General features: G+C 51.1%; 6 protein-coding genes across 6 annotated transcripts; 1 reads left to right on the forward strand and 5 right to left on the reverse strand.

Annotated features, from left to right (window-relative positions):
- Positions 1-820: 820 nt before the first annotated feature.
- On the reverse strand, positions 821-3,433 carry BO97DRAFT_360679 (Zn(II)2Cys6 transcription factor). The gene is made up of 2 exons (XM_025692369.1): positions 3,351-3,433; positions 821-3,079 (listed from the first exon to the last, which is right to left on the reverse strand). The coding sequence occupies exon 2, from the start codon at positions 3,068-3,070 to the stop codon at positions 1,307-1,309; it is 1,764 nt and encodes a 587-aa protein (XP_025556190.1). The 5' UTR covers positions 3,071-3,079; positions 3,351-3,433; the 3' UTR covers positions 821-1,306.
- Positions 3,434-3,705: 272 nt separating this feature from the next.
- On the forward strand, positions 3,706-4,447 carry BO97DRAFT_402600 (dolichyl-diphosphooligosaccharide--protein glycosyltransferase subunit 4). The gene is made up of 2 exons (XM_025694543.1): positions 3,706-3,778; positions 3,900-4,447. Exon 2 carries the CDS (start codon positions 4,026-4,028, stop codon positions 4,221-4,223), a length of 198 nt encoding a protein of 65 aa, XP_025556191.1. The 5' UTR covers positions 3,706-3,778; positions 3,900-4,025; the 3' UTR covers positions 4,224-4,447.
- A 414-nt stretch (positions 4,448-4,861) lies between these two features.
- On the reverse strand, positions 4,862-7,403 carry BO97DRAFT_82108 (putative C2H2 finger domain protein). The gene has a single exon (XM_025701087.1). It carries the CDS (start codon positions 7,208-7,210, stop codon positions 5,114-5,116), a length of 2,097 nt encoding a protein of 698 aa, XP_025556192.1. The 5' UTR covers positions 7,211-7,403; the 3' UTR covers positions 4,862-5,113.
- A 1,366-nt stretch (positions 7,404-8,769) lies between these two features.
- Positions 8,770-10,099, reverse strand: BO97DRAFT_402602 (synaptobrevin family protein). The gene is made up of 2 exons (XM_025694544.1): positions 9,953-10,099; positions 8,770-9,818 (listed from the first exon to the last, which is right to left on the reverse strand). The coding sequence occupies exons 1-2, from the start codon at positions 9,994-9,996 to the stop codon at positions 9,095-9,097; spliced, it is 768 nt and encodes a 255-aa protein (XP_025556193.1). The 5' UTR covers positions 9,997-10,099; the 3' UTR covers positions 8,770-9,094.
- BO97DRAFT_82203 (uncharacterized protein) lies at positions 9,999-10,611 on the reverse strand. Its single transcript, XM_025701088.1, has one exon. The coding sequence runs from the start codon at positions 10,372-10,374 to the stop codon at positions 10,042-10,044; it is 333 nt and encodes a 110-aa protein (XP_025556194.1). The 5' UTR covers positions 10,375-10,611; the 3' UTR covers positions 9,999-10,041.
- Positions 10,612-10,847: 236 nt separating this feature from the next.
- Positions 10,848-14,297, reverse strand: BO97DRAFT_335686 (cation channel family transporter; the record flags this gene model as incomplete). The annotated part of the gene is made up of 2 exons (XM_025691436.1): positions 10,848-13,960; positions 14,024-14,297. 2 exons carry the CDS (start codon positions 14,295-14,297, stop codon positions 10,848-10,850), a joined length of 3,387 nt encoding a protein of 1,128 aa, XP_025556195.1.
- Between the last annotated feature and the right edge of the window lie 68 nt (positions 14,298-14,365).

The raw sequence follows: 14,365 nt of genomic DNA on the forward strand, positions 1-14,365 counted from the left end.
TCAACTACTCCTACCACTCTTTTTGTTCTCCAGTTGATTTCCGCAGATGCATGGCCCGGTGATTCTGAACCAAATTATACCCAATCCTTTTTGTGCTCTCCCTTGGACATTCAAAACTATTCTCTCCTTCTGGTCTTGTTCTCTAGCTAGTTATCCTATCGAGTCTGGGTGTAGACCCACTAGGTGCAGCAGCTGTTCTGCATCGCATACGTTGAACCACGCCCACAAATAACCGGCGAACAGTAAACACAACATAACCTTTCAACGAATTGTCCGCCTGCCTCTTCCTATACAGTTTGTAAAGCGCAGCGTTCACACGACCTGCATACCATACCATGACTACCATACCCTCATAGCATTTATTGTCCATCATGCTTTGATCAATCCAGTTCGTCTCTGTGCGTTCTCTCCCGTGGTTCTCAGTCCTGGGACGCCACCGACCATCGGTAATATTGATTGCATTGCTCTATGCGAGAGCTAAAGTTCAGAGCAAGCACAGGCACCCCTGTTGAAATCTTTCCACACACCGAGGTTATTCGCACGAAGCTCAGTGCTCTGTCCGATCTACCTGGTCGGTCGCTAACTTAGCCACAGATGCCATTACGATTGACTAATGATTATGGAGGAGTACATAAGAGATCGTTTTGAATCTAGTGTGCAGACCCACGAACCACCGCTATTTAGCATCTGTTCTTGCATTGCTATTTGATAATTCAAGTAAACAGGTAATAGGGACAAAACATCTCCCATATTCAGCAAGGGATATACTAAGCGAGGAAACGTGTGCATCTTTAAGTAAGTCCCGCGGGACCTAGAGGATAACAAATCACATTACATAATTAATCAACAGACAAGAATATATGTAGCTTTGTTGGTGGGCAGGTCATAGAACAAAGCAACTGGGACAAGGAATGTGCTCTCCTTCCCTTCGCCCCCAGATATAAGAGGAAATTTAAAAAAACAAGATTTTGCAAGAATGTATTGTGTGTTCAAAGTCAATATAATCCAACTTGGTGGCAGTATCGTCCATCGTCACGGCGTTTCCCGGCATTTGTAAATCAACCATATCAAATCTTCAGTGAGAGTCAGTAGGTTAAGCTCGGTTTCAGTCAGTTTTGGAGGAGTGATGGAAGGGGGGTATCATCGATTGCATTGGTAAAGAATATCAACAAGAATAAGTGTGTGTGTGAAGGAATTGAAAATGGATGGTGCTGATATATTCTTTCGTGAAAAAAGGAAAGACATCTGGTCCGTATGTCTCTGTGAAATTTAGAAGTGCTAGAGACGAACTGCATCCGGCCTCTGTCTACTCAGTGGGGAAGCTTGCGGGCAGCCAGAAACGACCATTGTCTAGGACCGTGGAGAGATCAATTTGATCCATGTTGGGCCGGAGACCGAGGTCCATCACGTCGCGCGCGACCGCCTTGATTTGCCGCATGATACTATGAGAGATCGCCCATGTGCGGGCCAGGGTCTTGAAGACACCGATCGTCAGCGTGAGACGGTCCCGGCTGGGGTCGGGCATCTGGCCGGCTTTCACGGAGCAGGCGGCAAGCTGCACCATCGAGCTCAAGACTAGGGAGCATATGAAAAACGGAGTGTGTTTCACTACAGGCATTCGGATGGACGCCAGCGTGGAGATTTCGCTGGCGGCTTTGACGGCCTTCATCGCGTGGGCGTGGTGCGAGAACGCCGGGATGCTTAGCGGCCCATGGTGACCACAAACCACCTCCGCAGCCACAGCGGGCGACGACAGCAGATCCGATCGCGGAAAGTGCAGGTAAATGGACGACCCATTGATGACCATGATCGCCTGGAACATCATCTCATCCACTGAGCCATCAGGACGCAGAAGCTCGGCCTTTGACTCGGGTAGATGGTGGAACCAGCTAGTGATCCGGGCATCGGTGGCTTCAACCTGATCCTGCTGGCCTTCGACCATATCCTGGATGGCCACCACGCGACCCAGAATCCGAGCAGCTTCGATGCGATAGGTATAAGAGGAGAAATCCCGTTCCTCGTCCGCAAATGCCCGCTCATCGAATTGGGCGATCGTCAACGGGGGCGGAGGTGCAATTCCATCCTGGTAAATTCTCTCTTCACATGGCAATGACACCTCCAAAGGCACAGTGTTGCAGCGGTATTGAGGCTGGACACCCAGAGCGGTCAGCATGCCTTCGATGATAAACAACTCCCACCAGGTTCGTCTCAGACTCTCCTCCCGTATGGGATCTCCTTCTCCCATGGTCTGCGCGAACTGTCCAGTGTGCAGCCCCAGCTCAAAAGCCAGGTCTACGGCCATTGCGACGCACACCCCGGCATCAGCCCGCTCATTCCGCGAGTGAAGGACGATGGCCAGCAGCAACAGAGCCTGTATCTTCTCGATAGAAGGGTCCTGCTCCATAACAGACGACATTACCGTCGGCCTGTATGTGTCACTAGAAGCCGCAGGTGTGAAGTGAGTCCCAATGAACTTTATGACATGCTCGAGGAAAGGTGGGACATGGAACCGATACAAATTCCGAAACGGGAGGAGAACGGGGTGAGAGGGGTGGAAGTAGGTGTAGTAGATGTCAATGAGGTATTGGTCGCCAGCGTTGGAGGAGTAAGAGTCCGGGGTGAGGGGACTGTGAGCAGCGCGGAGAGGCTGCGACGAGACCGAGCCATCTGTCGTCAGTTCGGGACTTGTCGTCGGGAGGGAAGGCGGCAGGGTGCTGGTACTGGGTAGTGGCGTAGTAACTGGGATGAAAGGCATGCTCCCGGGTAACACCCATTCGGAGGGAACATTGTAGATAGGCTGGGCTTCGAATGAAGCCGACAGGTCGGTAGGGACTTGGTCGGGGGAGGACGGGTTGGCTCGGCGTTTCTTTGACGGGCCTTTGTAGCCGCGACGCGACGGGGTGTATTGACATTCAGCGCCCGTGGCTGCACAACGGCCACAAACGGGTGTATTTCCATCACATTTGAGATGCTTGTGTCGACATAGTAGGCAGGCGAGTAGCGAAGGCCCGGCGTTCTTCGGTTGGTTGGAAGGCTTTGCAGTCACAAATGGGTTGATTCCCTGGTCCATGGCGGCAGACTGTCATCAATTAATTAACCAGAGAACATCAATGCATTGCGATCAAGCGCCTCCTCCGGAATAATCGATGAATAGAAAAGCTAGGGTGCAAGGGTAATTGGAGTAAAGCTGTCGAGAGAGAGAGTTGCGACACAAGAGGGCTGAAGCAGAAGCCGAGATCTGAATAGAGTGGGGAGAGCCGCTGTCTGGTAGTAGTCTGGGGGGGCAGTGAGGGACAGTGCCGGGAGTGGGAAGAGGGAAGAGGGGATCAGAGAAGAAGACAAACACGTACAGCAAGACTTGGCAGTAGCTGTGGTAACACTAGCCAAATAATATTTGTGTTATTCACCTGCAACCCATTCAACAGGAGAAGCAGCAAACCTTGGGAGAGGAGAAGAAGGAGAAAGATAATTGTATGATGGTAAATCGTAAAATCACCACTAAATGTAATTAATCACGGCCGGGCCGTTGCGGCTGCTGCCTGTGTTTTTAGGCATAAGCTGTCAGACCCAATCATAGCCCGCCATGCCCTGATCGAGATCGAGAGCTGTTGCAGCCTGAGCGACGAGGCATTCAGCTATGTGCTGACTGATAACTGAGGCGGGAAGGTGTCACTTTACTTAAGTTACCTTTCCCCGACGGGCGGAGCGCAAACTGTCCTCCTCCAGACAGCGGTCTATTGCTCTGCGTTCAATCGACATTTCTGTCCCTGGAGATTAGGTATGTCTTTAACATCAAACTACTGCGGTTTTGAACTCCAAAGTCTCGACAAATCTGCCCATCCCTTCTCCTAATAACTCGAAGCATTGAGGCTAACGTGGCTTTCCCCCTCCCCGAATAGTCACCCATCTCCGCTATCTATCCTCTCCTACAGCTCGGCGGTTCGTCCTGTACATCACCACACAAATAATACTTCCACCGGCGCACTAACCCAAAATCTTCCGCCCGAAAAGAATAATCTATCAGAATGATCACCGACGACGAGCTCCACCGCCTCGCTGTCTTCCTCGGCAGTTGCGCCATGATGATGATCGTCCTCTACCACTTCCTCGAGGTTAATGCCAAGGACGACGGCGCTGAACTCGATGCCCCCGCCGACAAGAAATTACCTGGCATCTCACCTGAGTCGGCGGCGGCTTCGGTCGCTGTGGGTTCGTCGTCATAAAAGTGCCAGCTGGGGTGAGAAGACCGACTATGAAGAGTGTATACCCACCGCCTGAAAGTTCTGTTCCTTTATTTGTTGCGTGCTGTTGTTATCGTGTAATTCTTGATCCTGTGTATCATGTTCCTTGCAAGCGAATAGGGCTAGAGGGGACGGGAATGGCCGAAGGGAATGGTGGGATTTCTATTGTAATACCCGGGGGTTGCGTTATTTGCTTCCATCCAATGCATCATTTGTCTTCAATGAACCGGTCCAGATGTGTATGTGTATTTGTATGTGTATGTGTATGTATCACTATCAAAGGTCGCCAGTATCTCCCGCGGTATTACTGTACAAATTTGAGATATCCTGGTGAGGGTGGCAGGTTGAGACCAACCAAAGCTGGGTAGAGCAGAAAAACATGCTCGCAAAAAGCGACCGGAACACCAACACCTGAAGACGACGCTCTTGGATGCGTATTCGAAGCAGAGAAAGACGAGGCCGGCCACGTGCACAGTGTCGATTTGCATGATGGGGATAAACCGCGTGATTAAACAACCACTTCATAGACATCCTCCTGGGTACTTTGTCGCTCATTCCGCACGAAATTTGTCAATTCACACCCCCCGGGATCCAAGCCAACTCCAATCTGTTCCTTCAATCGCTGCACAGCCTTGAGCATCTCTTGAGCTTTCTGTTGCTGGGTATTGTTGCTGTGCACCTTGTGGTACGCCCTGATTGACGAACCACTCGCCGGAAAGATGAGCATGTCATCCATGCCAGGTCGACCGGTCTGGGGAATCGTAGATGTCTCTGTTTCGCTAGTTGTGTCACCTATTATATAGTACAAGCAATGTCAAATATTAACAGCTGCTCCCAAAATACTAGAAGTCACGCGTGATGTGGAAATGCAATCATCCAGATGCTTTCTCACCAGGTCTTGGCACAGATGGTCCATCACCTAGCCTCCACGCGATAGAGTCCAGATGATCCTTCTTCACATGTTTGAACAGTTGCGAAGCAGGCATGGGCTCCTCTTGCGTACACCCCTTCCAGCCGCAGGTCAGCGTTTGCGAAACATGAACCTTGAAAATGTGCTTTTTGAGCCCTTCCAGATTATGAAGTTCGGCACGACACGATTGCCACTGGCAGCAGAAAACCTGGTATTCCACTTGTTGGATGGACATTACTGGTTTTTGAGCCTTGTTGACGCTCCCAGGTGGACGCCCAGGTCCCCGCTTGCCCACCATGGTGTTTGTCTGCACAGATGGTGTCTTTGTTTGAGATCGTGGCTGCGGCTGCGGCTGCGCCGATGGTGGTGTATAGGGCTGCTGCAAGGGAGGAACTCCAGCCTGTGCGGGAAGCTGAACCTGCGGCTTCGAGATTTGAAAAGGCGATTGGGAGGTAGATGTCGGTTGTGGCAGCTGCACCTGCGGCGTGTGTTGTAATGGCTGTTGAACGTGCCCAAACGCTGTCGGCACGGCGGGTGACGGCAGATTTGGGGGAGGAATCGATTGCGGTGGACGCGGCGCGGGACGCGGCGCAGACTGTTGTTGACTGGGCGGTGGATGGGCAGCATCCATGGGTCTCTGGTCACGTGCATCCACCGAGTCTACCAAATCCCATCGAAATGTCGACAGATCTGACCCGTTCTCTACATGGGTGAAGACATCACGTAAACGAAAGAGGTGATGGTTCAATGCTTCTTCAGTCGGATGACGGCCGGATGCAATCAAAACATCTCTCGCAATGGTTTTGGGGTCATAGGACAGCTTCCGAGCGGCATCATCTTCTTTTAGTGACTTGACGATGTCAGCGCGGTGCTTGATATAGTCTTTCGGCTTAGGCCCGCCACTGTTAGTGGGGTTATAGCTGTATACAGACAAGCCACCAGCCGGGATTGAAGGGAGGCCAGCATTTGTGGATGCGAATAACACCGGTTGCTTTGGCGTCTTCGGAGCGGCGACGCGACGTCTTTTAGCATCAGGTCCCGACTCCTGATCTGCGGATCCACTGGTTCTATGATTTTGTGGGATGACCTGCTGAGGGACTGGGCCGGGCACTGAACCAGGTACGGAATCAAAGGCCGGTCTATTTCCGAATTGTGCCATCTGCGGTATGCTCTGGGAGGGTGTCGAGTACCGCGCGACGGGAGCGGCTTGGTTGGGTCCGCCTGTATTCTGTGTCGTAGGTTGTGTTGTAGGCTGTGTTGTAGGTGGAGTTTGTGAAGGAGCAGGGTAGGCCACAGGGGAGGGCATCGATTGAGGCGTCTGATAATGAGCCACCTTTAGCGACTCAGGAGCGACCGTTTTCGAGGTCGGCGGGGGCGCGCTCTGGGGTGCAGAAGACGAGACGGCCCTATTCTCTTCGGGGGCCGTTGTCCAATTTCTTTGAAAGCCCGACTGAGGGGCACGAGGAGGCGCAACGTTATGTGGCTGGGTTGGTGTAGGGTTGAGCAACTGCGGAGACCCTGTGTTCTGAGGCTGAGCTGAAGCTGTCTTCGATGGCGGGGGAACTGTTGCTGCTGTGCTTGGTGGATAGGAGTGAGTTGGCCGTTGAGATTGCGGGGACGGTGCCCGCGGCGTATGATATAGGGCTTGTTGCGCTAGATTTTGGTATGTACCAGGGCCTTGGACAGGAGCGTATCGAGGCTGCGAGCTTTGCGTCTGTGATACGGGTGATGACGCGCTGGTCGAGGGAGGAGCATAACGCGGCGGTCCCTGCGATGGGCGAGAACGGGATGGAAATTGCGCAGGCACCGACGAGGAAGTAGCACCACTAGGCCTTACATTGGTCCTTTCAGCTGAAGGGCGGCTTTGTGGGTATGGTGGTTGAAATCGAGCGTGACTCGTCCCTGGAGAAGGGTGGGACATTTGAGATGGTGGGGGCAAGGCAAAATAGGAATTTGCCTGAAAATAAGCCATATTGTTGTCCTCGAACCTCTGCGCTTCGGGGTCATAGCCATAGCGCAGATAGCTCTCGAGCCACTGGATGTCATCATTGTTTGACATTTTCCCTTCCGGTTTGGTGCCAGGCCGCGTTATCAGGTCTTGGGCGCGAATTGATTTTCGTCTCGTTCATGGCAAGAAGGTAATAGACATATGACTAAGAAGGATGTAAAGGATCAATGAGTTTTATACCACGTAACCGTAGCAGGGAGCAACTATGGTGCAACCCTCAGCAAAGTGAGAATCAAAGCTTGACGCGACTTCGAATAGCCGCATCGCGAAATGCAATCGAACAATGGCCGGAGGATCTTCCGACGCCCCGGATTGCTTCCTAAATTAGCAGGCGGTCACGGACGCCCGGCGGCATCTCTGCACCCGTGACTGAGTCGATTGCAGTCTTTCCTGACTCAGACTAGCTTTTGGATGGCCAATAGGGGAGCTTAGATACCCTACTAAGCGTAGCTAGATCATGTGACGCACACTAACTTTATCTACGCGTTTGCGAAAGTCAACATTTAACCTCCACAATTTCTATCTTTTTCCCAGGACCATACCCTACATGTCTTCACTACCCGGAACAGGACTGCGCAACGCGATGCAACAAGACGGAGGTGATCTTTTGAGATGTCTTGCATGATTGGGACGATCGGAAGCAACACACTACGCGTCTACATTACGACGCTCAGGACACCTTCCTAGCTCAAGAGGCTCGGCGGGCAATCTGGTCTACTCTGATGAGCCAGGCAAGCTTGAGGCTTGCAATGGCAATATAAAGATTCCAGATAGCCCTTCTGGGTCTCTTCAGGCCAAGATGTCCCGGATAAAATGTTCAACTTGGTCATGACGAAGCCAATGTTCATCGGGCAGACGCATGGGGCACACGAGGCACCTGCGCAAGGAACGAGGCTGTTTCGGTCGCAGTTTGCACCAGGCAAGAAACTGATGGAATACAATGGGCACCTAGGCCACGAGCCTGATTGCTTAGCAAACCCTGGTCTTGTATGATGAGACATGTACCTGCTATGAATGAGGCATCACGGCCACTACGCTTTCAGTCCCTCGGGCCCATTGCTTTTTAAGCTACCATCCACTTGTAGCTGAACCTCCTTCCTTGTCTTTTTCCGCCCTTTGGTTTCCCAAGAGACCCCGCCAGGTTTATCTCCTCGTCAATCCTTTCCCAATGGTTGAAGAGGTATACGACTGGCGAAGAAGGAATTGCAAAGGACTTAAACTGGATCTAATCCAGGGGTTGCTTTGCCTCGCTTGCAGACTCGCACTGATGTTACTTCGGTAGCAAGGAAGCTGTGGGTTTGAGAGTGAGACACATTGTAAAACGTGCATTAGCTTAGCTATTGAATTCAATAAAGGATTATTTTCATGGCATTTGGTCATCGTCTGGTTCCTCAGTCCAAAGTTCTCCTAGTTGTACTTGTTTCACAAATGCTCTGCAGTACTGCGTGAGGTATGAAAGGGCTGTGGCCAGTTTCCCAACATATAGAAACTAGAACTTGAAGCTCTGAGTTGTGCAACTAAGAGTCCCACAGTACCTATAGCTGGTGCGTTACAGTTTAGAAGTATACCATGTCGTCCGCGCACTGTCCTTGAATCCAAGCATAACGTCAACGTTGCAGTCAAGTGCAAACAGTCCCATAAACACGAACAGACTACATTATTGTGTATTATACAGAGGTAGGTAGGAATTGAGAATCCATCTCACACCCACACCACCGACATGAAAAATGAAACAATCAAAGGCTCGCCCTCATCATCCATCGATATTCATGATCCCATCAAAGAACAAGGCGTAGGAAATGCAGGAATGAAAACAACGAAGGTACAAACCCAAGGGCTCAATCTCAACTTGAACAAAAAGAAAGGACAGATGCTATTTTGGTCACCACCCACACATACATACCCCCAATCATCCCATCTATCTCATCATCATATTCACCCAATACACCTCCCCCAAGCCGGCAACCCGCATCCCATCCCGACAAACAAATACACCAAGAACACCACGACCACGACTAACAGCGCCACCAATTTGACATTCTTCCACCACATCCGCCGCCGCAGCCCGCGGCTCCGCATCCGGAAATCATGCGCGCTGCCCCCAAGTCGGTCCGTCTTGTCGACCAGCAAATCGATCCGCTCCCCACGCTCCAGCACCCGCTCGATATTCTCCGTCATGATGTCGCGCACGCTGTCGATCTCGCGCCGCGCAGAGGCCAGCGAGTCGGACGGTGGCGCCGTGTTGTACGTCTGCAGTAGCGCGCGGAGGTCTGGGTTGAACGCGGCGCAGCCGTAGGCGGGCAGGGTGGCGAAGTCCGTGCTCGACGGCGGGTATGTTGCCAGGAACTTGCGCTTGATTTCGAGGAGGAAGGCGAAGGGGATGCGGCGGCCTTGTTCAGCTGTCGCGACGACGATGTAGCTGAGCGGTGCGTAGGAGTTGGGCTCTGTGGATGAGGAATCATTGTTGTTGCTGCTGCTACCACTGGGGGAATCGGCGATGTAGTGCACGAAAAGTCGCTCGTGGGTGTAGGTTAGCTTCTGAGGTTTGTCGTGGGAAATTTTGGGGAGGATAATGGAGGCGAGGGAGGAGGCGGCTGTTGAGGAGGTGCCTGGGTAGGAATGTTCGGCGAGGATAGTGGTGCGGTGGGCGATGCAAGAGCTAAAATCGGGAGAGTCAAATTTTTTAGTTATCTTCTGAAAATTGGATCGTTCTGGGAGAGTAGTAGAGCTGGCTGGCTGGCTGGCTGGCTGGATTGTTTTCGTTGGGGCTTTTTTGGGACCTGGAAGACATACTAGAGTAGGAAGCTCGAAGGCTTCGAGGATGAGGCGGAGGCCATGATGCTGAAATGGCTATGTATCTGCCGGAGGGTATGAGTGTTGTATCAGGCTGGAAGGAAAGACGAAGAAGTTGCAGTTGTTGTCCGTCGAGTGCCTTGAGGCATCAACAGCGAGATAAGATCATCAGTCCGTGACGTCGCCGCCCCCAAACCCCGGATTTCATCACGTGTTACGCGGCCTCTCCCATTCTCAAGTGACATGAATTCAAGTTCTGGATTGAGTTCCCCAAAATCCGAGAGCCCATCCTGGCTATGGGTATGAGCAGCCACAGTTCCGCTTCCTTCACTTTCGAAGCCCTCAAAATCATCAAGGTTTTCAATCATTGCATCAAAGCTCATAACCGAGTCTCGAATGTTCATACCTGGGCAGCACAGCATGCAAGTTGAAAGGCGTCTGACTCACACGTCAAGGCACATGCAATGAATGCCATCTTGAATCATTCATAAAGGTTAGTATACGAGGTGATTGTGTGACGATGTCGTCCTAAGTATTTACTAAACTAGCTGTGAATCCGACAATTATGACCTAGTACCTCGAAAGACCGCAGAGCGGAGCCTAGAAAGTGCAGTCGCACTCAAGCTTTGTGATATAAAAATATAGCTTAGCAGCTACCTAGTACTTATTGCCCAGGCCATGTGGCTGATTTATGATATGAAAACTCCACAAGAGTCATGGAGATTGGGAGCAATATGCAAAACTATCTTCCGTGAAACAAGCAGCAAATTCGTAGAAAGGGTATCCATGGACCAAACTATGTAAAATAACACAAAATTGATGAGACAGCCAACCAGATACTAGTACATTAGCATTAAGCATTCCATATTCATCGTTCCATTCACGGAATCATTCGTTACTCATCCGGCGAATCGGCCTTATTCTCGCGCAATCGAGTGTCTGACTCGTCAGAATATTGGCCTTCGCTGCTAGTCTTGCTTCTGCGGGAGCCTGGGCCATTCTTTTTTGCCTCTTTCTTGTCGCCCAGCCGTCTTTTCTTCTTCTCTCGCTGAGTGATGCCTTGCTCTTCAGGTCGGCTTTGGCTGCGACTCGCACCACCACGACGGAGATCTTTGACTTCCTTGATCACCTCGCGGAAACCTTCTTCTATGTTATTCATCCGAGCCAAAACAAGTTTGCTGAGCATATCCTGATTACTGTTCGGACTGTCAGGGCGCCTGATGTTGCCCGTTGCGTACGCCATTTGGGTGGTCATGCTTGAAGGAGCTCCTCCTAGAAAACCATTTGCGATTGCTTTATTATCTCCCAGGTCGGAGCCTAGACCGTCCAATATAGATGGCTGACGACGCCCTCTGGAGTGAGAGTCTGGTGCTGAAAATCCATTCATATCAGGAACAGACATGGGATCAGACCTATGCAATGTCGTGGTTCGAGACCGGCCTCCGTCCGTACTGTGTCGTCGTAGAGCCCAGGGTCCCCTTGAAGGGGGACCAATGATGCTACTTGCACGGTCTGGGGTCTGGGCCCTTGGTCTTACAGGATTTGGCGACGTATCCGTATCTTCATGCTCACTTCTCTTTGAGATGGGGTTATACAACATCGTCGCACCCGAGTAGTTCCGTGTATGATACTTAATGCGCCGAGCAGGGCTGTTTTTGCGAGACTTAAGTCGCGCCGTCGAGGGCCGAGAACTGAAATATTTTGGCTGTGTAGTATGAGAGCTTTCGTCCGCGTTCATCAGGGTGCTTTCCTCAGAATTCTTCGACTTCAATCGCTGGTCTTGCCGGTCTTGCCGTTCTTCCGTCCACTCGCCATTGTCATCACTCGTAAGCTCGTCATCGCCCTCCATGCCCGTTTGTCTTGAAAGCTGTCTGGTTCTCGCAGGAGTCAGGAAGCCTCTCCCAGGACGAGGTGTGGCTGGCGACGATGCTACATGATGGGCAGAATCCTCAGGATTCGAGGTAGCCGACCGGTTTGACTCTGTAAAGTCACGTAAGCTTCGTGTCAACCATTGCTGATACCCCGATCGTTTCCTTGGCATTCTCTCTAGACGGTCCACTTCATCTGAATCTTGCTCATCGGGAGGATTAGCCGGTCCTGAACCCATAGTCTGCATCCAATTATTGACAACCAAGTCGTTTTCGCGAGGGTGAAGCTTTCTAGGCCCTCTACCCGGCTCATCCTGGTATGGTTGTCTAAACACAGCATCCAAGGCTCGGTCTTTCTGGTATGTAGCCACGGAGGGTTCTCGGACAAGTCGATTTCCTTGAGAGGTGAAAGCCCTGAATCGGTTGCGACGGGGTCGAAATCGATCTGCGCTATTGGTACGAGCAGAAGGATCAATGAGGTCGATGGAATCGATAACTTGAAAGCTCAGGATCGTCTTTTCATAGAGGCAGATCGAGAACAAGATAGGCAAGTGGGTAACTTTGATAATCGTGCGATTGACACGAACGAATTGTCTGAAAGACATGAAATAACGTAACGGGGCAATCAGCCACGCCAGTATATTCGTTGGCGCGACATAAGAAAAAAGTGCGTCTGACTTCACCATAGAGATGGTGTTAACGGCAAACAGGAATTGGTGCTCTTGATTGGCGTTTTGCACAATTCCCATGAAGGAGTTTGTGAGTACCGTAATCAGGATGGTCACAACCACGAAATGACAAATGAATAAGAAGATAGTCAATATGACTTTTCCTAGTGCATTATAGTCATTCCAAAGCGCCCACGCAGTCGGGGTGAACCCCATCAGCATTTGAAATAAGGCATAAGCCACGGCCCCGGGTGAGTGATCCTCACCATTGCCGAAAGACAAGGTGAATGCAACAAAGAATCCGCTACAAGCGATAATAATCAGTAGAAACACTGCGATCAGATCCGACGCCATGATACGAAACGCGATGAGCAATTGAGAGAAGTACCGATAATGGTCGAGGATCGAAAACAGACGTGGGAATAACAAAACAGCGTTGGCAGCCAGAATATCATATGCTTGATCAGCAATGTATTTGTTGCGCGTGTATGGCATGACAGCGCCGTAGAGCCGCATGCAGTAATAGCAGAAGAGAAGGAACAGAATGCCGAGGTCAAACAGGTTCCAAAAGCTCATGAGGTACAGACTGAAGCCTTGCTCGTTAAAACCGACGATTTCGTCAAGCATGAAGCCAGCACTCCATAGCCAGAAAACAATCTCGAGTGAAGTAATTTCAAGATGACGTTGTTGTGAAACAGCCAGAAACAAAACTAGCAAAATCGCGAACGACAGCGTCGATAAGAATTGACGATACCGAGGCACCCGCAGCCTGGACAGCTTGAACAAGGACGCATCCCTCGGATCATAGATGGTCACTGAACGGCGCAGACCAGATATTCCGGACTGTGTCTGCTGACGAGCTGGTGCCAGGTTGGGTGTCGATCCATAATTTATTCCTCCATTCTGACGCGGCCGCGCCAGCGAGCGATGGAGACTATCGGCAGCTGAATGGAATACTATCGTACCAGCCCAGATGGCCTCTAGCTGTTGTACAACAAGAGGATGCGATAGAAATCGTTTAGCTTGAGCTCTAATGGCTATTTCGAGGCAGGATATGCGAGCGATGCCTGGTCGCTTATTACCCTGCACCGAGTACCACCCTGGGCCACGTTCAGTCGCCGCCTGGCCATTGAGCGGGTAGAATTCATATGACAACGCATCAATCAACTCTCTTGTTGTGTACTCCCTCAGCAACTTGATAGCAAGAAGCTCGCTCACCATAGCCCTGGTCTGACTTACACCACTATTGCCGGGATTCGAATGAACTTCTTTCGTGAATTGCAAGCAATTGGTCATCAATGCATATAAGGTAGCTCGGGAAAAGTGTACCCCTCGTATCTTTTGCTGAATGGGCTTCACAAGAAATTGGGAAATTTGAGGCGATCGCAGTTGATCCCAAGTCAACGTAGTTTCGCAGCGCGAGACAATCAATGGGCGGATAGCATGCGTAATATCATAAACCGGAAGAGTATCTAGTATGCTCAAAAAAGTTATTGAATGTCTATGCGAAGCTCATGGCACATGTTATTCCATACCGAGGTGAGAGGCAGAGAAGATAGGAAGAAGGGGACTGCTTTCAATAGGAGTATCTTCCACTTCTTCTCCGTCTTGATGAAAGCCCCGTGCGCGACCATTTACTTCGTCGAAGCCATTAGTTTCGTCGAACTCTCCATGATCCTGTTCCAGCCCACCGTGCGGGGCGTTGTCGAAGAACGGCCATGGTGAGTCTCGAGTAGTATAAGGCGATGAGAACGGAGAACGATCGGCATATGTTCTCCGTTTCTTTGGGCGCAGAAGAGAAGCAAGCATGATTCCGAGCGAGTTCGTCGAGGTACGATCGGGCGAGGGGCGACGGTTTCGAGGCCGTGGGTCATATC

The sequence above is a fragment of the Aspergillus homomorphus genome (assembly GCF_003184865.1).
Source record: "Aspergillus homomorphus CBS 101889 unplaced genomic scaffold BO97scaffold_2, whole genome shotgun sequence".
Taxonomy (NCBI): Eukaryota; Fungi; Ascomycota; class Eurotiomycetes; order Eurotiales; family Aspergillaceae; genus Aspergillus; species Aspergillus homomorphus.

Coding starts and splice junctions, on each gene's coding strand:
- BO97DRAFT_82203 (XM_025701088.1), bottom strand. CDS start 10,374: ATGCTGTGCTGCCCAGGTATGAACATTCGAGACTCGGTTATGAGCTTT.
- BO97DRAFT_360679 (XM_025692369.1), bottom strand. CDS start 3,070: ATGGACCAGGGAATCAACCCATTTGTGACTGCAAAGCCTTCCAACCAA.
- BO97DRAFT_402602 (XM_025694544.1), bottom strand. CDS start 9,996: ATGGCCTCCGCCTCATCCTCGAAGCCTTCGAGCTTCCTACTCTA. Junction 9,819..9,952: donor CCTTCGAGCTTCCTACTCTA/GTATGTCTTCCA, acceptor TCCCGATTTTAG/CTCTTGCATCGCCCACCGCA.
- BO97DRAFT_402600 (XM_025694543.1), top strand. CDS start 4,026: ATGATCACCGACGACGAGCTCCACCGCCTCGCTGTCTTCCTCGGCAGT.
- BO97DRAFT_82108 (XM_025701087.1), bottom strand. CDS start 7,210: ATGTCAAACAATGATGACATCCAGTGGCTCGAGAGCTATCTGCGCTAT.